Here is a 26,504-nt window from a genome sequence, read left to right on the forward strand (position 1 = left end):
AAACATCTGAAGGTCGCTGGATTTGAACCCGATGCAGAGAGCGTCGCATTGGCAAGTCCAGTTTTCATGAGCCAGGCGTAAAAAGATAAAAGCTGAATTTAATTGAAATTGACTTCAACTGTTTTATTATTTATTCATGTTGTGACACTTGGGGTGGCTGTAAAACTCTTCTGCTTACAGCTTCTGGAACGTGTTTTTCAGCCCAGAAAATTTCAGCTCTCATTATGAAGGAAGCTTAAAAATATTGGAAAGAAACAGGGGTGTTAGAAAAACCCCATCCTCATGTGCTTCCATCTAGTTTCCTTAAAATCCAGTCCATTGTGACACTTTAATTTGGATTTTTATTCCTGGGCATAAACACGTAATCCCAAATGGGAATAAAAGAATCCTCATTATTTCAAACTACTTTCAAATGTATCTGGGGTCAGAACATGCTTCACTACATGCCCGCTCTCTGATTCATCTTAAACTTCACACTTTAACCCGTCAACAATGTGATGCAGAAACTTGTAACACCAAGAGGGAGCAGCATGCACCAGTGTGCTCAGAGTGAGGGAGTTCCTGGTCTTAGGCACTTTAAATCAGGGTGACCTTTACGGTTTACTGCAGCCTGAAAGGGATCACAGATAATGCTGATAAAAAACATCATCCGTTAATATTATTAATGGCTCTTATTTAGAAAGAAAGGCGAGAGGAATAAAGGCAGACACTCACGGTGGATTTAAACAGTTTGTCTTTGGCTGGCTGCTTCAATTATGTGAATCTAAGGTTATATAAGATGTTGACTGTCTATGTGTCCGACTTTTTATCATGCTGCTTCTGGACCAAATGTCCACTGAGGGTTTTCTGTGCTGGATGCTCATAGTAGATGTGGAAGTTCTTGAAAAAAAAATGTAGTTTTTTCTTCTCTGGGCTCTCTGTGCTGTCATAGAAGCTGTTCAAACAGCAGCGACCAATGAGAAGAAAGCTTGCTTAAAGCAGCAGGTACAATTTTACCTTTTAAAGGTGTAAAATACCAGCACACGACAAACAGACACCATCAGCAAGGAGTCCAACAAAGGTGACAGAGTCCTGTAAACATCATGCAAACAGGCTTCTAGACCTCTTTACTGCTCAGGCCAGTGTGTTTGCCTCACACCTTTATATAAATGTGCACATTGAAATTCTGTCCGTCTCCTCCTTCCACATGCTAAACACCTAATTTAAGTTAAATGTGACAATTGGCTTGTCGGAGCACATATGGCGCTCCCCTTCTGCTGGAGGAAAACACTGCGTGTGTGTGTGTGTGTGTGTGTGTGTGTGTGTGTGTGTGTGTGTGTGTGTGTGTGAGTGAGAAGAACGGCGTGCAACTTAAATTTTCCAGGCTTTGGTTTTGTTCACAGACATATTTAACGTTCTTTACATAATGTCCTGTTGTTTCTGGATTCTGTTCTCTGTGCTTAATGTGTTTTAAATTGCTGGTAATTTACCTGCTGCAGCAGTTTCAGTGTAGCGTGCATCACCTACAGGCAGGGGAAGGTGTTTTCTTCCAGCTCAATTTATGCACTTTTGTAAAATTTGTGCATAAAAAGCCAAACTGGAAATGCTGAAAGGTCCAAATGTAAACAGAAGGGAGTTTAGTTAGTGAGGACTTATTTATTTTTATGCTGTCATAAAATGCGTAGAAACGCAAAATCAACCCAATAAAATGGGCTGAAATGGGACAAAGGTAGCACTAAATATCCAACTTTTTGAGAGGAGGTGTAGGAGGCTCTGAATAACTCCTCTTTATTTTACCTGCTTCATTGAAGACCAGCTAAACTGAGTAAACAACATGGAAAAAGGCTAAATACATTTTTTATTATTATTAGTCCTTTATTTATCCAGGTAAAAAATCTCATTGAGATTAAAAATCTCATTTCCAAGAGAGACCTGGCATCATGGCAACAAAAGTTACATACCACATAGGTATATAACATTTAAAGCAAACACAATATCCCATACCAACATGTGTAAAATATACAATAACAGATCAAATTAAGAGTACATTAAAAACAATCACACTGAGTAAAAGAGCTGTTCTCTCGTTCCTTTAAGACAGACTTAAACTCTCCCAAGGTAACCAATTCTGATAATTTCAGTTCCTTCTGCAGATTATTCCAGGAAGCAGGGGCAGCGTATTTAAAAGCCTTTTTCCCCAATTCTGTTCTGATTTTTGGGACAATCAATTGTATGATATTGTGCGAACGAAGGCTGTATTGGTTGTGGTTTTTACACATATAAACACATAAATAAGATGGAACCAGCCCAAGGAGAGATTTATAGATAAAGATCAACCAATGGGAGAGTCTGCGAATATGAAAGATAGCAGCAGCATACAAAGAACAATGATGTACACGATTTCCATAGCCAGTAATAAAACGTAAAGCACAATGGTACACAGTATCCAACCTCTTTAGGTAGTGGGCAGGTGCATTCATAAAAAGCAGGTCACCATGTTCCAATAAAGGTAAAAAGGTTGCACAAATCAAATGTTTTCTCACTTGGAGGGAGAAACAGGATTGGTTTCTAAAAAAGTAACCTAGTTTTAGTTTTAACTTCGACACAAGCCTTTGAATGTGAGTCTTAAATGACAAATTCTGATCTATAATTATCCCTAGATACTTGTAAGATGGGACCATTTCAATTTCAGTTCCTTGAATTGTTTTAATCTTAGGAGACATAGCTAACAACTCTTTGCCATTTGAGAATAACATGAGCTTGGATTTATCTGGATTTAACACTAACTTAAGTTGAGTTAAATGGGACTGAACGACATCAAAGGCACACTGCAGAAATTGCAGGGTGTGTGCTACTGAAGGGGATGAACAATAAATAATTGTATCATCTGCATAAAGATGAAATGCTGCATTTGACAAATTATCACAAAGGTTGTTTATGTAAAGAGAAAATAGCAATGGTCCTAATATGGAGCCCTGCGGAACTCCTTTGGGTACTGAGAGAAAAGAGGAAGAAGACCCAGCAGCATGGACACACTGTTTTCTTGCTGACAAGTAATTTGAAAACCAACTTACAGCATTTACAGATAGACCAATATTGTTTAGTCTATTTAATAAAATAGCATGGTCAACTGTATCAAAAGCCTTTGACAAGTCAAGAAAAAGAGCAGCACAGTATTTTTTGCAGTCCATTGAATCAACAATGTCATTAACCACTTTAATAGCATCAGTTATTGTGCTGTGTTGTTTTCTGAATCCTGACTGATGTTGGGAAAGAACTGAATTTTCGTCCAAAAAGTTTTTCAGTTGTTCACTAATGAACTTTTCTAGAACTTCTAGAACATCTGAAGGATCGCCTCCTTTCAGCAAAGGGAGAACATAGGCAGATTTTCATATTACAGGGATCTCACTGTTCGAGAGGCTAAGATTAAAAATGTAAGTTATTGGTTCTGCTAAAAAATCTACAGCCATCTTAAGAAAATAGGGATCAAGTTGATCTGGTCCTGCAGATTTATTTAGATCCAACAGATTTAAAGCCCTGTGGACCTCAAAAACATTTAACGGAGAAAAACTGAAGGGTTGGACCACAGATTCAGTTTGAGCGGTTGCAGAGAGAGCCTCTTGTTGATTAAGCTGTTTAAAATCTGGATATAAAGATTCAAATAGAGATCCTGAAGAAACAAAATGCTCATTAAAGCAGTTTAGAATGTCAATTTTTCTCTGTTAAAGTGCAGGAGTCTTTTACAACAAAAGTTGGCATCTCATGTGTAGTTATGTCCCCATAAGAAGATTTTATTATTTTCCAGAATTTTTTAGGATCGTTCAAATGTTTAGTAGTATTTGAAAGATAGAATTCTGATTTGGCCTTTTTAATTAAGGAAGTTGAACGGTTTCTGAGCTGTCTAAAAATCAGCCAATCCGCTTCGGATTTAGTTTTTCTGGCCTTAGCCCAGGCAGCATCCCTTTTTTTGAGTAGACTGGAGAGCTGAGGAGAAAACCAAGGGTTGTTTTTGCATTTTACTCTAAAATTGCAGATGGGGGCATGTTTATTTATAATTTTGATAAACGTATCATAAAAATAATTCCATGCCAACTCAAGATCAGTTATCAGGTAGATTCTACTCCAGTTATAGTCCCATAAATCATGAAAGAAAGCTTGCTCACAGAAATGCTTAAAATCTCGTTTAAAAGCTATTTGTGGCCTTGATTTTGGGAGCTTTGATTGTCTGACTACAGCTACCACACAGTGGTCACTGATATCATTTGCGAAAACCCCAGTGTGAGAATATTTACACGGCATATTAGTTAAAAATAAATCAATAAGTGATGACTTTTCTGGGCATTTAAGATTTGGATGAGTTGTGCTGTAAATTAGTTGTGTGAGATTATATGAATCACACATGGATTTAAAACTGTCTCAGGCAGAGGACAATCAGTCCCAGTTGAAATCTCCGGCCAGCACAATTTCATTAAAATCTAAAGTAGAATGTTTTTCACTAAGTGAAACTAAAGCCTCACTACTAGCTGAGGGGGGTCTATAACAGCCCACAATGGTAATAAAATAGCCCTTGAAAAGTTGGAGCTTGAGGGCAAGAAGTTCAAACTGTTTACAAACAGATACTGATGAATCGACAGTAACATGGAATTTGCTTTTTATATAAATTGCAACACCGCCACCGTTTCTGGGGCGGTCGCAACGGAAAAGATTATAGCCCGTTATTGCAATGTCTTTGTCAGTAATTGATTTAGTAAGCCAGGTTTCTGATAATATAAGAATATCAGTATCTAACTCTTTCATCCAAATTTTCACAAAATCAAGTTTGGGAAGAAGACTTCTGACATTTAAATGAGTGATACCAAGACCTGCTCGAGTTTTAAAATCACAAGGAGTACTTAAGCATTTGCAATCTGGACCCGGATTAGGTTGCACATTTCCAGATAAAAGAAGCAGAAGAACAATAAAACATTTTCTTTTCACAGATTTTTTTTGTAGGATTACAGACTGATTTCTCTTAGTGGGGTGAGAGGATTGGGAAATAAACCAGTGATATGGAATGAATAAATCAGTTAAATCAGTTGAAATGAGATCTCTGCTGATCTCACGTTTTGTAACAAAGAAGCCTCCAAACGGCAGACACGGCTCCTCGTACAGGTTCAGGTTCTTCACTCCGCCCATCTTTTCTTCTTGCAGTTCTTCAAAAGTGGAAAATATTAATTTTCGTATGTGTGAAAAGTCATGTTTAAGGACACAAAGATAAGCGGTGGAAACGGTCACACATGGATGCTTTGGAGGTCCAGTTGGTCCTCAAGGATGTCCAGGGTCATCTCCTAGTTGGGCCAGCTCAGCTCGCAGTTCATGAGTCAGTAGCAGTGGCTTTACTTTGAGCCCCTAATGGGCTACTAACTCGCTCTCATCCCGTTATATAGGTGAGCTTGGTTGTGTTTTGAAACCAGATGTGACAACTTAGAGGTGGATCTGACTGTAAAGCCATTAGCTCATTGGCTAACGACTTGTCAAACACAAGTTGCCATAAACTCATCTGAGAACTGAGCTCAGCAAAGCGAGCATTATTCCCATGGACTTTTACAGGACCAAAGTCTTTTTGCAGCTACTGGTGTCGCCCCCCGGTGATCGTTAAAAAGAATGCAGGGTTAAGTGTTACCTGTTTACCTCGGCCAGTTAATGAATGCTTTGCCGCTATGATATACCAGTCCTGAAGGTAACTCAAACGGTTTAAGTTTAAACGCTACACCAAAAACCCATCAGTTGTCTAATTTTGTAAATTTGTTATTAAGAGTTTTAAGTTCAAATAAGTGAAAAACTATAAAATAACTTACAGACATTTATTTTCGCTTTTATTGTCTTTGCGTCTTTGCAGAGTTCATATTTATGGTAAATCCTGATGCTACCTAACTATTCGTAGTTCTCACTGTCCTAAATACGTTATTTTGGAGTGTGTACTTTGGTCTGTTGTTTGTTTGAAGATTGATGTGTGAAAGTTGCAGCAGTGACTTTCTGACGGGATTAACTGGAGTCCAGGTGGACACCAGCGTGACTCGGTGACGGATGAAGACTTGAGTGGCGTTGACGCATCTTCACTTGGAGAGATGGCCCGGACCTTTCACAGCTTTACCAGCTGGCTGCGGCTTAACGAGATAAATGCGAAGCCATGAAGCGTTCAGGAGGAGGAGGAGTGCAGATGAGTGTTATGCCATTCTTATGGCTCGGCGCTTGCCGCCGGGAGACAGCTTCATGCATTAGATTCTCCCTCTGGCTCAGAGAGGAGTGAATGCACCTAAACAAACCTCCCCCATCACCCAGTGCTGCTCCACCATGAAGGAGTTCAAGGCAGCTAATAACGTAATCCTCAGAGTGATGAAGAAGAGGAGATGGGAGGGCAGGGACACAGCCGAGCACCGGCCGGTGGTGATGAGAAAATAATACGACACTCATAACAGAAACCGCCTAGCACGTTTACCTCGAGAGCTGTTTAACCCTAACCCTAACCCGAGGAGGTCAGTGGAGGCGTTAGCTCCCAGCCTCTCTCATTTATGCTCTTCATTGTGCATGTTGCATACACTGAGCTCGCTCTCTGAGGCCTCTGATTGTTTTGTTGGCAGCTCGGCCCGAGTGTGCCATCTGAATGCCGAGCCGCTCGCCTTGGCTCCAAACCTCCCACGCCAACGTTTGTTTCCCGTCTTTTGTGTGCAGAGAGAGAAGTAGGTGTAGGTGCATTAAATGCCACTTCCAGCCTCTATCTGCCTGTCAGTTATCGACTCGCCGTACAATGCCCGTAATCTTCTGCTATTCTTCAAGTTCTGGTACTAGATGAGATGTTCTGCATCTGTTCGTCTTGGAACCCGCCTGCCTCGCATCACTGTTATTTGACTGAATTTCAGATCAAGTCTTTAGATTCCATGTTTCTCCTCTCAGTAATGTTAGGATGGAAATTCATTTGAAGCCCATTAACTGGCCTGAGTGTCACTGGATACAGGTCATCGCAGGGTCAACATTTCTGTGGTTTCATCACTATTTAGGCAAAAGAAGAAATGTCTTCTTTATTAAGAACAGAGAAACAGCAGAATTTGGTGCGGATTCCAATAAAGCCTGTCATTACTGACGTCTGTCTATCTGTATATGTGATGTCAGTGCTGAGCGCCTGTTCAACTGTTTGTGGTCCCTGAATGGATCTCAGGAGCGATGGAGGAGTGGACGGATTTGGACTAATGGACATCAGCTTTTCCTGCACGCTTCTCTGGGCAGTCATTTGAAGATTTTTAACTGGCTCATGGCCTGTAGCCAAATAATCAGACAGGCAGAGGAGGTGTTTGATGTTTTAGAATTTTAAAAAGTATATTTGACACAACTTTGCAACGCACATGTCCCAAATCACAAACACACACCAGGAAGGTCCTTCATTTATTACCTCCTGCTGGCTCCTGATGATCCTCTGATGTAGAAACCCAGAGTCCATCAGTCCAGCTGTTCGTCCTGTTCGTCCACCCCGTCTGCTTTGGAAATGTTTGGAGTTTCCCTTCCAAAGAGCTTTTCCTAGCAACAGTAAATTAGAAGAACCAAAACTGGCTGAAGTTGACACTGCAGTGCTGTCACACTGGGGACTGTTGTCTTGTGTGAGCGACTGAGTCTGGGGGAATTAGAGGGAGAAGTGCAGTCTGTTGATATTTTGGACTCTTGTACATTTTGCTTGTTCATTTTTTGGGGGTATCTTGTGTGGACCTCTGGGCAAATGCCTGGACCGAGAGCTGGGGTGGGTTTACTGTGGCGCCTTCAAAACTCTCAGGTTACAGTAAAGAGGACTGAATCCTAAATGCTCTAATGACCGGGTCGGGTCCAAAAATTATGATCCCTAATAAGGCCAGGTGATGTAGAAGAGAGCGAGAGAGAACCGATGAATATAAATGAGTGCACACAGCACCATAATACAAAACCATTAGTTTGAAGTGTGTGTGTGTGTGTGTGTGTGTGTGTGTGTGTGTGTGTGTGTGTGTGTGTGTGTGTGTGTGTGCGTGTGTGTGCGCGAGAGAGACATGGCTGCAGTCTTGTGGCAGATGGTGGAAGGAATGAAAAGCTGATGGGAAAAATCCCGTCCAACATGTTTATTCTCTCTGTTAAAGCCAGAAAGAAAAACCCTGTGACTGAGAAAGCAAAAGATCCTCTTTGCACGAGGAGGCGGCAGACGCACCGATGGAGGCAGATGGTCGGAGGGGATGGAGAAAATGCTTTCCAGCATGTTCCTCCCCTTCGGGGAAGAGGAGATTTGCTGGGAAGCTGCACAATTATACAATTAGTTTAGAAGGAAATGAAGTCTTAATTTATCAGACGCAACATTAGTAATATAAGAGGTGTTAATACCCTGCGCGCCCGATGATTCATTTAAGTGTTTCAAAGGAGCACAGATACAACTGCTGATTTAAGAAACATATTGCTGATAAATAAATAAAACGTCATGTGACCTGTGGCATGATCAGCATGTACTGATCACAATATGGGGAAAAAAAGATTATTTTATCTGTTTATTTCAAAATAAAATGAGTAAAAATGTAGCTTCCAGGTCAGAAACCGGCCACCAGATGTCGACAGCTGTAGATGCTCAAAGACTTTCAGTCCTCTGGAAGTCTCCATTTACGTACTCAGTCGCTCATTTTGGGTCATAATGAATAAAAATAAAATCTCAGTCATTCAACATTATCTGAGGGTTATTTGGGAAATTATAAAATCCCACAGTAACTGGCTGTTGAGTGTCAACCACAAGTTATTAGACAAAGTCCCGCCCTGCCCTGCCTCGTCACACCTGCCGTAAGCGCTCAACTCGCGGCTCCGAAACAAGACACCCGCAACCAGCGGGTGATGCCACGGTAGCAATGCCTCAAGTGGACATTAGAGGAACTGCAGCTTTTGGCGCTTCCATACACGTTTCATTTTCAGCCGCAGAGGTTGCTCCTTATTTTAAACAGACTTCAGTAACTTAGATGTTGGCCACGTTTTTAATGAGTTTAATCTAATAATTTACCACTAACTAATGCTCCTCTTACTATTGTTTTTCTTTGAGTGGTTTGTGTTTTTGCTGCTTGACTGTGTTTGCAGACTAGTTTTAAACTGCAGGCGACTGCGGAAATCTACTGACGATGAAAGCAAAGGGAGGGTTTTTTGACGTAGTAAGAATGGCGACACGTGATGTAGAATGGCGACGGTGGCTCTGAAAAACAGAAATGAGGTCGATGTTAAGATTTTAATTGGAATGGAGCAGGATGGAGGCGAGGCTGAGATGGTCTGAGCATGTGCAGAGGAGGGAGAGTGAACATATCAGACTAAGGATGATGAAGATGGAGCTGCCAGGCAGGAGGAAAAGGGGAAGACCTCATAGAAGATCCATGGTTATAGTGAGGGAGGACATGCAGAGCATTGGTGTGACAGAGGAGGATGCTGGGAGGACATGGAGGCAGATGATTGGCCGTGGAGACCCTTAAAGGCAGCGGGTGACTTTCATCCTCGTGTGTGTCATTCTCTTGCTTTCTCTCTCTCAGTGAGCAGTAACAGATGCCTTTGACCCAATCAGAGTTCAGTGGTGAAATTCACAGTGTTGCTGGTTTGTTGACACCTTATTAGGAGATATTGTTTGGAGGAGGAGGAAGAGTAGGAGGCCAGGGGGAGAGCGAGGACTGGGAGTTCTGCACAGATTGATAGCTTTACCTGTTGCTGTTTATTTACATCCTTTAAAAAAACAAAAATCCAAACAAACAAAAAGTCTCAAACTCAGACTTTAATTTTGTGAGTTTCTCCCACATAGTGGCTGTAACTATTCAGAGCTCTGAGGGCGTTGTGAAAATGGTGTCGCAGCGTTGCGGTGGCACGGTCGGCTCCGTACTGTTGCTCATTTATATGAAAATTTCACACGCTATTGCTGTAATTTTCGCTGTTGGCAAAAAGCGGATAAAGCGGGTGAACTCTAGCGAGGCAACCGGCTGGACCGTCGCCAGCTGAATGCATCGCGTCAGCCGGCTATTTGTGCGTGTGGTTCATGAAGGAGGAAGTGCAGACGGCGGCGTGTGTGAGGGCGAGAGACCGTCCGAAAGAGTGGGGGAATAAAGAGAGGAGAGGCGTGCGAGGCACATGGGATTCAGAGAGTCTGAATTAAAATCAGATATTTGTCTTTTGGTTCTTTTTTGGTCTAATTTCAGGAGAGACATTTCAGTGTGTTTAGGTGCGTGTGTGTGTGTGTGCGCGCGTGTGTGTGTGAGTGAGTGTGTGTGTGCTGCTGCTGCTTCCTATGTGACCTGATTTCTTCAACTTTCATCATGTTCATGCAGACACACTCCTCAAAACAAATTAAAGAAAGAAAACAATCATTAAGATAATGGAACTAACAGCCCGGTCAATCATTTGGATTTCACTAATTTTATTTCTGCAGACTGCAAATGAGCCTTTCATGTTCACCATAATACTCGATTTCTGCACTGTAGCTCAGGCTGAAGACAAGTAAGTGCACTTTCCTGCTCACATTTACTCGAATATTTCCTGAAAAATGCTTCTGACTTCAGCTTTTAATTTTAAAAACTGTTATTTCAGCAAGTGCATAATTGACCCTTTTTCAGTGTTGTGGACAAAAGCTGAGATCTCACAGTAAATTGAGTTGTTTTACAGTCATGTTTCTATGGCTTTTTAGCAAAGTGACAAAGATAACCAGATATGGCCGAGTTCAGCCAGAGTTCAAACTCTGATTCTTTGATGCTTCGGCTTCGGCTGCTGCGCCTTAAACAGGGTTCATGGACCTGCGATGGTGTCCAGGTGTTCGTCTCTGCAAAGTGGAGGATCGAGGCGACGCAGAGCAGCACACACCGCGGTGATGTGAACCCTCCGCGGGGGTTTAACTGGTTTAACCTCCCAGGACCTGGCGTCCGCTTATGTGGACATCACGTTTTGGGTTGTCTAGAACAAAATACTAAATTTTGCTCTACAAGGGCCTGATATCCACTTACGAGGACATTATACTGCCACTGTTCTATTGAAATTTAAAACGAATGCTGACATGTTTCCCACATGTAGACGATGCACTGCAGAGCCTTATGTGTGCTGTGTATACTATCAGTGCACATCAGCACCTCCTGCTTTGTTTCTGAGGCTCTTGGAGGAGAAAACAAATATGATGGGGATTCAAACTGAAGCAAGTAACCGGCTGTTGTCTTCCAGTCTATACCTACAATCCAGCAATCCAGTCAACACAGGAACATTGTGTAAATCGACTTTGTGCCCCTAACATTGAGCAGAATATTTGACTGTGTTGACATTCATTTGTTTCTCTGGGATGAGGTCTTGGAAAAACTGGGGTTTTGAGTCACTGTGGCATGCATGAATAGACTGAGAGTGTTAAAGTTGTCGTGTCTGCAGGCATACTAGAGTTCGCCTGGTTTCAACGACTCGTTCATGATCACCATTCTCACCCCTTTGAACAGCGCTGATTAACTAAAGTGACATCAACAGTTTTAAACCCTTCAAAAATCCAGTTCAGTTCTGTTCATAAAATGCAGAATAGCAACAGCAACATCCTCCAGTAATACAAAGCAAAGAGTGGGAAGGAAAACTCCCTTTTAAGAGGAAGAAACCTCCTGCAGGGAGGGACGGCCATCTGCTGCAAGAGCCCAAAATCAGCCAGTAGTTGTGAGGTCAGGTTGTCCGTTACATAAACCCTAACAAAGTTGTTTGCTCTCACTGCTGTCGCCTAATAACTTTTAGCATCGTCGCCGTGATCAGACGATGTAGGAGGAGATTGATCGTTGATGTCATTCACATTTGGACAGACTTTGAGCTCCACCTTGGACTGGTGTTTGTTCTGCTCTGAGCTGGAGTGCCGCTCTAACCAGAACCTGCAGCAGGTGGAAACTTTTGTCCTTACTCTGAGCGTGCTGAGGCTCCAGAGCAGATCAGACGCTACACTCTGCAGTCCAAGGTTGTATTTAGAGTTTACTCAGAGTCCACGTTGGAGGGGGAATTGATTATTGCATCACAAAGTGAATAATAATGTCGTCTATTCATTTAAAAAGCACCTTCTTTCTTGCATGCCCCACGCCCTCACTGCTGCCGTAAATACAAACCATGTTCTTTGCAGAAATAACAGATTAACATGGTCACGGAGTTTTTAGTCCTTGAACATCTGCAGTTGAACATCTTTTCACCTGCTGCTGATCTCACGTTCATAAACACAAAGACACACAAACTACTGACTTACTGAAAGGCGTCTCGTTGCTCAGTCAAACAGTCAATGTCAGGTCATCATGTCTCTGAAAGAACATAATTGCATGAAGATGCAGTTCAGAACGATTCAAACAAATGGCACGCTGGATGCATAATGAACTCGCAGAGGCTCTCTGACACGAGTCGCCTAATTACAAGTCAACAAACTGACTCATCGCGCCACCAGCGCTGTCGGGAACCTTTGATGCTTTTAAGGCTGAATGAGACTCACTCTGTTTCGGCCGTGAAGAAGTCAGAAGACGCTTCAGTCTCGTTAGCGGCATAATTTATATTCCTCTGTGGCAGCCAAATGCGTACAAGGTTGCACAGTTTGTAATCAGGCACTCGGTAACAGCAGACTTGCGTGCACTTGTGCTGTTGTTTCATGGCTGCGTCCCTGGAGTGAACGTTTAATGGCAGCTTAGACTTGTGGAGAGTCTGTGCTTTGCTTGGAATTGCTGCGGCAGGTATAAATAAAGAGCATTCTGATCAATTTAATGCTGATGTATGGCAGATAAAACCATGCAGTGTGTCGTCTAAATCGGCATATGACGGCCATCGAAACGTCCAGTCACATTCACTGGCAACGAACACGAGAGCGCAATCATCGGCCAACTTGTTGCAACGGTGCGTGAGCTGGTGGTTTTCATGGAGCTGGTTTGCTTTTATTAACCAGAAACTCAATGATGTACCGCTTTTCCTTTCTAATCCGGTTGCTGCTCGTTGCCTTTCTGTAGTGCAATACTTCAACTGATTACATAGGCATGTGAGTAAATATGAAAAATTTAAGACTAATGTGCAGCATGTCCCTCTATAATAATGGGTGACAGTAACCTCACCATTGGCGGATCTGATTTCCATCGATTAAAAAGGGGTTTTGATGAATAACACTGGCACTATGAAAAGATCCTTTTTTCTGTGTGAACAGTTGTTTTTCTTTGCAGACTGTTCTCAGTCTTCTCAAGTTTGTTTGAATAAAGAAGGCTGATAATTTTGGGAGCTTTATATGTCGAGGCTCATCTCTCCAAAACATTTCTAAAGCAGTTCAGTCAGAACCATGTCAGTCGAGAGAAGATTTCTACCTGTAGTAATTATGTCTTTTCAATTTCAATTCAATTCGGTTTTATTTGTACAGCGCCAAATCAGAACAGCAGTCACCTCAAGCGCTTTGTATTGTAAGGTAGACCCTACAATAAAACATACAGAGAAAAACCCAACAATCATATGACCCCCTACGAGCAAGCACTTTGGCGACAGTGGGAAGAAACATCCGGCAGAACCAGGGTCAGGGAGGGGCGGGGCCATCTGCCGCGACCGTTTGGGGTGAGAGAAGGAAGACAGGATAAAAGACATGCTGTGCAAAAGAGCCGGAGATTAATAACAAGTATGCTAACAGTACAAAGCGGAGTACAGGTCAGTGACACCACCATGGGTTGAGGCAGGTTGCAAAGTGGCTTCCAGTAGTGAGGGTACCAGCTGATGCATGATGAACTGTTTGTTGCTGTTTAACTAAAGCTGTAGTGCTTTGGTTTGTTCTCATCGCTTGCATAATAATTCAGTTGAATTGAATTCAATTTCATTTCTACGGCACCAAATCACAACAACAGTCGCCTCAAGACGCTTTATATTGTACGGTAGACCCTACAATAATACATACATAGGTTATAGAACATTTTGTGAAACAGAAAGCAATATTTACACTGTGAATAACCTCTGAAAACACTCCCTGCCATGTGCCAAAGAGCAGACTGACACAATCAGAAGGTGGGAATGGGCAGAAAAAAACCAGCATTTGCTAGTTGTTGGGAACTATTCTCGCTGAAGATCACCTTCCACCTCAGACTGCTCACCAGGACATCAGCGTGGATCGCTGGGGCAGAGAGTGATGTTCTAGCATTCAGACTTTGGGACAGCCGTAGTCTTCCTTTGTTTGTACGGTATTGTCGAATCGTGCCGCGCATGTTTTAGGACGGCAACGCCTGATATTGCTGATGGCGTTGGTGTCATCCATCTTCAGTTTTTCTTGTTGTATGGAGAACAGAACATGGATGGATAAATGGAGGAGACCCCGAACGGGTCGCCAGTCCATTGCAGTTCTATAAAATATTGTTTGTTTGTTTTTTATATAGTAATGACTAATTGATTATTTGCGAGCAAAATGGAGTATTTCACAGCTAACGAGTTAAATTACAACAGGAGTTGGTAGAGAGCGAAAACGGAGAAGAAAAACTGGGTAGATCTTGGCGTTGAAATCAAAGATCATGTTGCTCCATAACTGAATGTAAATATTGTGTTAACAACTTGCTTTCATAGCCCGGAATAGCCCAAGCATAAACCTGCTGAAGTGATGGCACAGTGGGAATGTGTCAGATCAGAAACCACTTAATTTTGTCACTCTGGAGTGCTGCAGTCATACGGGGTCCATTTTCTTTTTAATTTGGTGGAAATAATGAGTGAAATGGGAAAAAAAACAAAAACAAACCAGGGAAATGGAGTTACTTTAAAATGAAGAGGAATCAAGTGTTTTTATGTGACAAAGTAAAAGTGGAGAGAAAATTGAGTCGGGGGGCATGAAAGAGATGGACAATGTTCTGAGCATCAGATAAAATAAGCGGTGGTAAAAGAGCGACGGGCGGCAGAAAGAACTGAAAGCCAGGCGGGCAGAGTCGTACTACACCTGAAGCTTTACAGGGAACCTTTAATGTGAGTGTAATTTCAAACAGAGCGAGTGATTGGAGGAGTAATGAGTGGGAGGGCAAAGAGAAAATGGAAGATGCCAATCTGAGCGCTCGTGCTGGCTGAGGTCAACAGTTAATGGCTGTTGGAGGCTTGTTCAGTGACCTCACAGAAGATCCTGCACATGTAAATGTCTCCCAGTACTTTTACTCATCATTTCTAAGAAAAATTGTGGATCATTCTCTACCAGAAAGTTCGGTTCGTACTATTCCCAGATGTCACCATGTACCTCGTAGGGCCTTTGTGCTTGTTTCCTCTGCCAGTGTATCAGTTTGTTGTTGTTGCTAAAGCCAAACTTAAACTAAAGCTTCAGTCTTACAGTCTTACATCTTAAATCTGTACTTGTGTCAATTGTGCCCTAACCTAAGGCTGCTTTTAACCATGTGTTGTGTCTGTTAATTAAAACTTATTTTCAGACAAGAAAAAGTGTTTATCCACTCGACCAAAGTGGATTTCTTACAACCAAAATATGCAATCTTTCCCTCCATCCATCGCACCTGTATGATGAATGCGAATGACACTCGTGTACGTACTCGACAGCTGTGAGAGCCCCGTCTGCACATAAGTATATAAATGCAAACAAGCTAGCCACCTGCTGCAATGGGCATTCGGTGCAGTGTTGTAAATCATGCTAAGAAGGAGTCTTTTTCTTCGGGTATCATAAAAGTTGTTGTTATGACTGTCAGAAAAGTTCTGATTTGTATCTCAGTGTGCCTGAGGGGCAGTAAAACAGAGGAAAAGCTGGGTTTTCAAGTTTAGCCGGTGAATGCTCCGTGTGAATGTGTCTACATGAGTGGCGGTGTAGTGCCCTCTCTTTCATATGTGAGTGCTGCTTTTTTTGGCTCAGAAGTCTGATTTAAAAGCAATCTTCTTGCGCATGTGGTGTCTTTGAGGACGGGGCCGAGGAGCAGCTGCAGGCCAGCAGGCGTCTTCAGAGCGCAGAGTTTCTACACAAGGCGACATCAGTAATTACACCGAGAGAGAAGAGGAAGAAACACATTCTCAGCACCGAGGCTCACAGGGAATACATATTAGGCTGCTTGTACGATTAGTGTTCTGACATTATGTTGCCCTGACATTTAGACCTCTTGGTTTTTAAATGAGCAGGGCTCTCTGCAGTGTTAGAACCTCCGGCTGCGGTGCCCCGGCGCCATGAATTTAACATGGAGAGAGGGCAAGCGTGAAGGAGAGGAGCTCCAGGACAGGTTATAGGCGATGAGTCCGATTTTAAGGTCCCCTCTGTGGCTGTAACTTTGGCTAAGTGCTAAAACACTTTGCGTTACATTCTGAAGTGCAACTCGGGTTATATTTACATTTAATTTTGAACCTCACTTGTTAAAAGTGTTAACTCTGCGAAGGCTAAGCTGTCACATATAATGGAAAGCATATCATTTTTATCTTTCCGATGCTTAATTTTGAGAGTTGATTGCAGTCACAGGAGCTTCTGGGTTTTTAAAATCTTGTATCTGCAGCACAGAGCAGCTTAGGTTGTTCTGAAAATGGTGAGAAAAGTGAAAAAGGAATTAGAATAATCCTATTTCTATACATGCAATACATAAGTAAAAAATACATAAGTAAAAAAAAAGAAAAAGCAAACCAGAGATTTAATGTGAATCTCTAAAGTGAAACCTGAGTCACTTTCCCGATAGACGTTTTAGTAAATATAGCAAGGGGCACAAACAAGGCCTGTTTTCTCTTCATTAAATTGGAAACAGTTATCAGCAAACTAACTGTTAATAGAGTTTAAGGACCTGTGCAAACCCTGTAGCTTGGAAACAAAGAGTTAGAGATATATAACTGTATGTCGTCTGCATAGCGGTGAACAAAAATGTCCTTAGAAGTGCTCAAAATGTGGTGAAGAGGGAGCAGATGTAACAGAAACAATAAAGGCCCCAGAATGGATCCGTGTTTACTTTCACTTCCACTCCCTGGTAAACTGTGTGGTGGTTAGGGTTAAGAAAACGGTCACAGTTTGGGTTAAAATACACTGCTTCACAACACTGAGGTTAAAAAACGCAGAGTTCGTAATGTTTTATTAATTTGACGCCTCCAAAGGACGCCTGAGATGTGCCTTCAAAACAAAAAACATCTGCTTTTTACTCAAAGTGCAGTAAAGAGGGAAAAGCTTTAAAATAAGGACGTCTTCTGTACCATTAAATTCTAAGAAACTTAGCAGGTAGGTTGGTGGTTTGAAGCATCTTGGGTAATATAGCTGATCGATCTCTGTGGGGGCGGTCGGACCATCTGCTGCAGGACTCCTTGTTCTAACTGAGATGGTAATGACTGAGCAAACGGCTCCTCTTAATGGGCTGCACCACTTTTAAAATGACTCCAGAGAGAAGCTGCAGCTCCTGTTTATATAGATATATAGACGGTAGCGCCTACCACTCTCTTAAAGCAGTAATTTATTGTTATTATTAATAATAAAGTTTTAATGAATTCTAAGTGTGAGAATGTAGCTGAAGGTGATCTCAATTGGTGAAAATAACTGCTTTAATTGGTAAGAGAAATCTATATGAGCAAAGACGTATGTTTATGCACATGCTGGAGAATAAATTCACGATGCCTAAAATCTAAATGTGTAGCGCTTCACTGTATGTTTTCATGTATGCAAATAGACTGGAAATGCAGCTTTATTAGGTCTGCCCTTGGCTCAGGTCATCCTGCAGCATAATATATTAGAAAAATACCAACCGAGCCACCTGCAGGGATCACAACTCCCCTGATATAATGTGTGGCTTATACAGGTATGTGCAGAGGAGATAATTTGCCGCCGAGGGAGGGAGGAGGACTTTGGGAGTCGTTATTGGAAGCTTTGGTCGTCTGAGTGCCACTCGTGTGGAGTTATTTCCCAGCGTGTCCTTGAGTGCACTGCAGTCGTGCTGAAGTAAAGTCCAGAAGTAAAGCCGGCTCACAAACTCGGCCCCAGCAGCAGATTAATGCGGTGTATTTTCTCCAGCCTCTGCCATCAGGTCACTCCTTTTGTCTGCACTCAGTCTGAAGCAATTACAATGTACCTCCACAGAGCTCGCTGCCAGTTATGGTTTCTGTCGCCGTTTTATGGCCACTGCCTCCCACCCAGTCCCTCTTTCTTTGCAGCTGTCAATAACACAATTACCTGCTTGGAAGGTCCAGCTAGCCCGGTTCATTTAAACCCAGCATTTATCTGCAGGTGTGTAAGCACACGTTACACTTTATCTAGACGTGGCAGATTTGTTGTTTTGGGCTGTAAGCTCAGTGTTTTTAAATCCTGGAGTTGCATGCCTGGAGCAGAAAACCAGTAAAAGGGGAGTTAAAGCCAGCAGCACTGGGTATTGAGCATTTATAGCTGCCTGAGCATTATATGATGACCTGGGAGAGAGAAGAGGTTGCTGTGTCCGAGTGTCCCTGCTGGGATCTTTCTGTGGAACAAGAATTTGCTTTTGAAAGTGGAAGCCTGAGCACATGGTTTAACTTTTACACTTTCTCCCTATTTGACCATCTGTAAGTGAAAATAAAACCTAAAATCTCTGATTTATTTAAACCTGTTATCTTTGTGTCTTTCCCAGAGTGCCACTCAAAGTCGAGCAGGCCAACAACGCCCGGGACGCTTTGGCAAAGGCCGTGTACAGCCGTCTGTTTGACCACGTGGTGACCAGAGTCAACCAGTGCTTCCCCTTCGACTCCTCCGCCAACTTCATCGGCGTCCTGGACATCGCTGGCTTTGGTCAGTTTCACAATAATAACAAAAAAACATCAGAATTTCAAGGTTTTTATAGATAACGTGTTTTTAAAACTAAGAAATGTTTGTTTGATGGTTTTAAGGGGAAAAAAACCTGTTGGTTGGTTTGATAACATTTTTTCTAAGGAGACAAAAAAGAAGTAATGCACGTTTTGAAAGCTCACATCACCTCAGAAAAGATCCTGTAATAGTCCACTTTGCTCTGACACACATTGTGTAACGAATATATTTGCAGAGTACTTTGAGCACAACAGCTTCGAGCAATTCTGCATCAACTACTGTAACGAGAAGCTGCAGCAGTTCTTCAACGAGCGGATCCTGAAAGAGGTGAGAACTGTTTGAAAGTAAAACCCTGCACCATCTCACCTCCGCCGGCAAACACCGTCAAATCAAAGCAGACATCTGTGGAGGACTCTCCATTTAAACTTTAAGTGTTTTTCTTATTGCAGGCAATTCTTTTCTGAGACTAGATGCCACATTTTCAAATTGCAGGTTGCAAAGTTTTCATTTTCCAAAAGTCTGAACATGAAGTTTAAATTTTCATCTCTGCAAAACATGAATTTTATTGTAATAGGTTTTATTTTAATGTGAAAGTGTGCTTCAGGTTTATTGCTGTTTATGTCAGAAAACTTTTCCATCCGTTCAACTAAGTTCTACCTTTTATTTGCACTTTAAGCAGACACATGCCCAAATACCCTCAACCTGGCTCCATGGCTGAGCCTTTCACACTACTTACATCAGATCCTCACATGATCTCTGGAGAGACTCCCGTTCCCTGCGTTCTCTGGAGCTTTTCTGAAGCATGTAGCATCCAGCAGGAATTTACCTCCGATACGGACGGACCTTTACCTGCGCTGTTCTCTCAGCGTAGAGATGTTAACACCTTAAATGTGAGCTAGACTCTCATTTAAGGTGGAAAAGTATATCTGTTGCTTTTTCTAAGCTTCAGAATTAAAAATCTGTAAAAGTCAGAAACCTTACTAAGATATAAATCTGGCTGATGATCCCTTCAGGATCATCTTCTTGTGCATTGCTGGACCATTTTGTGTCCTTTTATTTCCCTTTGTACCTGTTCCACTGCAGAGTGTTCAAGACCTCATCCACTATGTCAAAATGGCGCTCTTTAGACTCCACAGGAAGTGAAGGACATTTAAGGGAAGACGATCTGCTGAAGAGGACTGGTGGTCCTCGTTTAAGACCATCTTTTGATGGTTTTTCTGGCCCATTATCAGCACGGCCGCTATGACAGATTTGACAGCTCTCCTTGAAAGTTAGGAGATCCTTAAAGTTGATTTGTCATTTTTGAGTCATCGACAAAAGTCCTGAACTTTTGTGAACACACTTCGTAGAAGGACCAGCCTTTAGGCTCGTCTCGCCACAGCAGACCGGTGTGTTGTCTGCGCTACTAACAAAGCTCAGCATTGAAAGGTGGGAAGTTTCGTGCTGATTTTAGTAAACTTCTTCTTGGAACAGAAGTTGTTTCTTTTCTTTCACTTGACATCCTCTCAAGTTCAGATGAAACTCTTCACTTGCCACTTCTATCAGCACCCAAACAGTCATTAGCAACAGGTGGCACGGAGACTGACGGCGTCCAAGTCTGTGAAAAGCTGCGTTTCTGTGTGGGGAAAATAACAACGCTCTCTTTGAAGGTCTTCTTATAATAAAGGAGAAGGAACTCGAGCGCTCAGACCTCCGCCAACACACAGCGTTTGCTGACCTTGGAAAGCCACAGCCTCCTTAATGGGTTTATTGTCGTCGGGAGCTGTTTCCAACAAAAGAAATGCTGTTTAGTTGAAGACCCTGAGGTCCCTCTGTCAGACTGTTGTGTAATCATAGTTCACTCGCAGAATCCAGAGTTTTGGATCAGTGCCGTAATTGAATCATCTGCTCTGTCTGTAAACCGCAGACCTCAGAGAAGGGCCACATTAAATACTGGATTGTGTTTGACTTTCCCTCGACTGTGTTCTAACAGCGGCTGTCTGTTTCTTACCTTTAAAACTCCTCGTTTGCCCAAACATCTGTCTGCAGCATGAAAAGCCCCATCACCTTTAGATGCTCATTTTTGCATGAAAGTGTAATAGCAAAAAGCCTGGCCTAAGCGCCACTTGTTAGAGAGCTTGAATGCCCCCCAGGCAGAACCTCCTTAGACGAACGCCGGGCATGCCGTGAATACCGTTATGATTTCTCATTAGAAGTTTCTCTGTTGCATTCCAGGAGCAAGAGCTGTACCAGCGGGAGGGGCTGGGAGTCAACGAGGTTCACTACGTCGACAATCAGGACTGCATAGGTATGAAGACGCCACTCCTCGCTCAGCTCGCGTGATTGTGCATTCAGAGCAGCTGCAGTCACTCCTCTGTGCCGATGAAATTCTCTGCAGAGGGGTTTGATATTTGTTCTCTTTTTACACCACTCCTTTTATTAGTGCATAGAGCATAATGTGAAAAATTCCCTACTCCAACTGTGCACCTCAGATACCCAACAAAGGTGCAAAAAGCAGTTCAAATTCCTCTTTAAATATCTAGATGGTGCATGAATGTGTGGAGGGGATTTGATCAGCTTCCCCCCTTTTCTGCTCTGGAACAACCAGCGCAAGAGTTAAAGAGCTGATGAGGAAGTAAATCCCTTTGGTTTGATACTAAACCTTCAGCGCACGCAGAGTAATGCATCTTTAAAAATCCCACCTGCGGCTTTCACACAAAGTTTTGCCGTTAATGTGGAGAGTTTGTTGTTTTAGTTCACAAAGCAAGATTTCCTTCTGATCCTCTGATCAGTGCTACATCTTATCTTTTGTGTGGTTTATTATATTAATATTTAGAGCTATATTTTTTAAATATTCCTAAAGAAACACAGACTCATCCAGCTGTTTTCACTTCTCGAGCTGTTACTATAAAATTTCATCTCACACAAATAAAGTGTAATAAACCCGTTAAAATCTCTTCCTGAGAGTAAGTGCTCTGAGACCGAATGCTGGCTGAGTTTTTAACACTTTGTGCAGCACTTTATTGCGAGAAGCAACCTCGAGGCTGAAGTGAATGAATCCCCATTAGACTCTTAACGTTGAAATGTCCAACTATAAGGCTGAAATAAGCACGTTTACAGTGTCTGTGGATATCGGGGGAATCTTTGTGTGCTGCGTCCAATACAGTTTATGAATGCCGCTCGCTAACCAAGCGATAACCTCTCACTCCGCCCTCTGATTTAAATGTGGTCATTTCAGGAGCCAACACATCAATGCCTAAAATCCTTAGAGTTCAGATCCAAAATAAATAGCTGACTTCCAGACAGTGTTCATTTCATTGATTTTCATCATAGGTTTCATCAACAGTAATTTCTTTCAGGCAAAAACACAATAGCTAAATAAAATCTAATACATGAGGACGAAAACCATGACGTACTGAAACTTCTGTCAACGAATAAAAATGAGATGAAAACCTTTCGGGGAAACGAGATCCAATCAGAACTAATTAGGTTCTGATTAATTGAGGGGGGGTTAGCTAACTCCCATGCAAAAATAGCACTGCTTCAAAGATGGCTGTGCCCGTCGTTATTATACAGTCTATGGGGATGTGTTGATGTCCACTGGGTACATCAGACTGAAAAAGACAGCTCTAGTTCAAAGGTGTCGCCTAAAAATGAAATAGTCTATTTGCAGTGTGCCGTATTAAAGGAGAGCTAGGCCTCATGAAATTTTATTGTATACGAAAGAAAAAGAGCTTTGTATTTATATGTCAGCCCTATATGTAAGTGTGTCCTGTAAAAGCTGCTCATTATCCACCTCAGTGCTCATCATCCTCACTTTTAGGAGAGCTGCCTCTCTTCACTTTGACCTCCGAGCCTCGGTGGCGCTTCAAAGACCGCAAAGAGGACGAACGACGAAGCCCCCACGCCTGTGAACTCCCGTCCTGACTGAAATGTGTCTTAATAGTTCACAAACATGGAGGGAGACTGATGTGACAGGGCAATCTAAGGGGAAGGAGGTTAATGATGCTTTCTGTGCTTTCAGTATGAGATGTTTAACTACAGCAGAGCGAGCTGCAGGGAGGCGGGAGGCTGGCTGTGCTCGCTGGCTCGTAGCTTACCGAAACGCGGTTGTTTGTTTGCTGGTTTGGATTCCCGTTGCGTGTTATAAAAGGAGAAGCTCCTCTTTGTTCAGGGGACGTAAAAACCACAGTTGATGTAGCAGAAAATTACATTTGTACAAGCAGCGGCCACGTGACTGCACACAGAACAAGGTGGAGATGGAAACGAACAGGAGGAGGAGGAGTGGGAACTATTAAAAAGTTCTTTAACGTCACAGAAGTTTGTTTGAAGCGTTACTTTCACTTCATTCAGGTTTTATTAACTCGTGCAGCCATGTGCGCTTTCGTTTGTTGCTGGTTGTCTCCTGTGATGGAGAGAAGGTGGACGGATTGAGCAATGGAGGGGCAGATGACGGGATGCCTCCCGAGGTTTTTGCTGCTCGAAGCTCTGCTGACCTTCATTTGCTGAATAGTTTGTGAGTAGGAGTCTCCATCAAAGAGCCTCTACTGTGCAGCATGTCAGTTCCTGTCAGGAAACATTACTGAAAAAGACTGCTAAAGCTCACGTAGGTAGGTAATCATATCTTCTAAACAATCCCCCACGTCATCCTCTGAATCAGTCAGTCATCCCACGTAAACTTCCTCCCCTGCGCCTCAGTTTTCTGTCAGTTTGCTGGCTGTTTGTTCAGCGCTGACAGCTTTTCCTTCACAGGCGTGTTGTCGGTCACTGCAGACCTCACCTTCTTCCTTTATTTTCTTCTTTCTGTTAAAATAATCTTTAAAATAACATTTTGAAAGTAGGATCTGTAGCAAATTCAGAACATTTAAAGGGAAGGTTCTTTCTCCAGCTTCTTATTTTTTAGAGGAGCTGTTAAATATTAAAAATGAGCTTCCTAAATAGTTGTTTTTTAGGCTCTTCAGCTTCTTGAGTAAAGGAATCCATCTGTCTCCATCACTGAACAAAAGTGGTGGCCTATGACACCACCTGTCAGCCTCCTATAACACAGTCTTGAGAACCCATCACAAGAGATTCAACACCTGCTCACACCATGAGCCATCACGTGACCCCAACGGCTCACGTGATGATAGAGAGCCGTAAAAACTCTAAGGACCACCTCCTGACTGCACCTTAGAAGTTACATATCTGAGACCTGCATGAGTCTCTTGGATTAGCGATGGAACATCTTTAAGAACGGCTGCCTTCAGATCAAGCACCTGAGACAATCATGACCAGGATGACCGAGAACCTTCACAGATGTCCTTACAAAGACTGATATTCTTCAGGTGGATTACTTGAGTTCATTTTTCCTCAGTATACAGAAATAAAACAATACCACAACACCAGGTTCAGCTGTGTAATATTCTGTATAGTAACAGGAAGCTTCCATTTATCTTTATGCTCTCTCTGATTGTTTAAATAACCGTTCACGTCTCTCCTGGTGTGATCAGATATGCTCACAACCCAGGATGGTTCAAAAAAAGAATCTGTCTTTGTAAAACTCACAGCTTTGATCTCTCATAGTCACACAGAGGGCTTCGCCAATGACGAGATTTAATCATGTATTTTTATATGTACAACTGTTTTTGACTTAAATATGCAGAGAAACTGGTTTTTACTTAACATTTCCATGTCAGGACCTTTCAGAAATAAAAGTGCATCCAACTTCCATCACGTTAGATTTTGATACTTTTGTAGGAGAAAGGAGCGAAAGTTGGTGCACGGCACAAAACAGGAAGTAAGCAGTGAGTCCTCGGGTGTCCCAGTCTCCGTCATCAGGAGCTTGAAGCTCATTACGTCCTTAAATTGAGCCGTGGCTCTTCTCTTTAGAATGGGTCAATGACTTTTAATAGTGAGAAGGATTTGATGTTAAACTAATAAAATAAAAATCACTTCTGCACCATCCGAGAGAACTAAACTGCACTAATGCAATAATAATAATAATTATGATTTGGTAAATTAGGTCCCCATCACCTTTCAAGTCAGATCAGGTCAAGGAGAAACTGTTACAATCTCCACACCTCTTCCCATTCGATTAAACTTTAATTTGAATTTGCCTACATCGCACCCTCCGTGATTCAATCGGTCGCGTAGCCCGTCAGCCTCGGGGTGATCCGCCACAGCTTCATTAAGAGGACACGCAGCGTTTATTTTTCTCATGCTTGTCACGGTTTTCCCCGCAGACCTGGTGGAGGCGAAGGTGGTCGGCATCCTGGACATCCTGGACGAAGAGAACCGTCTACCTCAACCCAGTGACCAGCACTTTACCGACACCGTTCACAACAAACACAAGGACCACTTCCGCCTGACTGTAAGTGACCGCACAAAGGAAGGAAAGTCAGGGAAGCATGCCACTTTTAACGCGAGGATTTTATGGGACTCAGGGAATGTTTGATTTACTCAGGAGATTCTCTCTGAATCATTTCAGCTTAATCTTTAGACTCAGAAAAAACTGGAGCTGATTTATATGTTTGTCTGAGTCTTCTTGTTTTACCCCATTCCTCCAAATAATCTGCTGCAAGGCCTATTTAGACCTTATTTTCCCTGTTTTGGCCTCAGCATTCAGGGTGGGCTGATATTAAACCTGAGAGACTACAGATTACAAACGCAGAGCTGGAAAAAGTGCTTTTTTTCCTCCTATCTCTCAGGTAAAGGAAGTTCTAGTTTCGTTTTCGGCTTTGTAAATTTACCAGCTGCTAAAAGATCTATTAAATTAATAGAAAACCCAAGTGGTTCACCTCATTTTGTGTCCCAACAATTAGTTCTTTATATGTAAATGTGAAAATGACTGTCGCCAAACTGAGTCCTGAAATTGTTGCTTCTGTCCAAACAGCAGCCAAAAAACGTTATAAGACAAAGACTGCAATGTGAGAAGCTGCACGTTCTCACATTGACATGTTTCGATGAGTAAATGTTTAGACTGGGTCTGAAGACCTGCAGCAGGTGCAAATCTGTTACCTGTGCCTGCACGCAGGGTTCAGTGATGCTGCAGAGCAGAACAGCTGATATCACCAACTGCATTTAAAGGTGGTGGCACTACAGCCTGAACACGAGATGATGGACTCACTGCTCTGATATTTATCACCACTAAAGATTATTAGCCGAGGAGCACTTTATCTGCAGTATTAAACAATAACTTATCAACAAGGAGCTTCACCTTCTCCCATGGCTCCTTAATTTTAAAGCTTTTATTGATAATTTGGATAATATTGATGATATTGGTAAACACAAAAAATGGGAACTTTTGATATTGACTTGAAGTTTTGAGTTTCAGTGGAGTGACGTGAAGCCTGAGAGTGAGGTGATCTCACTGACGGTTAAATTACTGGCATCAAATCTTAATCTTCCCAGCAGCGAGTGATTGGCAGGACTGGGAATTAGTTTTCCATCGTAAATGGGAAGCATGCATGAACTCTGCTGAGTCTGCAGAGTTTTAGTGTGTGTGTGTGTTTCCACCCATGATCAGGTGTGTGTGTGTGTGTCCTGCAGGTACCCAGGAAGTCTAAGCTGACCGTCCACAGGAACGTGAGGGACGATGAAGGATTTATCATCAGGCACTTTGCAGGAGCCGTGTGCTACGAGACGGTGCGTCACCAGAACACACTGCGGCGTCTTCAAAATGAATCATTTCTTTTCTCTGATCACTCGACCACAGAAAACTCAACTTTTAACATGAAAGCGTGCCATCATTGAGATGAGAGTTTTAAAAACATACCGAGCGTAGCTGCGGAGAGATTCAAGTCATAAAATCGTGTAGAGATTTTTCCTTCTGCAGTTAAGCAGGCGTATCAGAAACGGGAAC

The 26,504-nt window shown here is 42.4% G+C and overlaps 1 protein-coding gene across 5 annotated transcripts in view; it reads left to right on the forward strand.

The window, feature by feature from the left end:
* The window catches only part of LOC146558463 (unconventional myosin-VI), a 151,157-nt gene that overhangs the window by 57,210 nt on the left and 67,443 nt on the right, over positions 1–26,504 (forward strand). For all 5 annotated transcript variants that reach the window (XM_085247564.1, XM_085247565.1, XM_085247566.1 and 2 more), the window contains exons 13-17: positions 18,513–18,670; positions 18,921–19,012; positions 20,900–20,972; positions 24,886–25,013; positions 26,192–26,287. In XM_085247564.1, the coding sequence (XP_085103690.1) occupies positions 18,513–18,670; positions 18,921–19,012; positions 20,900–20,972; positions 24,886–25,013; positions 26,192–26,287 (547 nt within the window). The remainder of the gene's footprint in view (positions 1–18,512; positions 18,671–18,920; positions 19,013–20,899; positions 20,973–24,885; positions 25,014–26,191; positions 26,288–26,504) is intronic.

This window comes from Mchenga conophoros, linkage group LG15, assembly GCF_057382185.1.
Source record: "Mchenga conophoros isolate Kocher_MC1m ecotype Shallow Benthic linkage group LG15, M_conophoros_male_GT1.1, whole genome shotgun sequence".
Lineage (NCBI taxonomy): Eukaryota > Metazoa > Chordata > Actinopteri > Cichliformes > Cichlidae > Mchenga > Mchenga conophoros.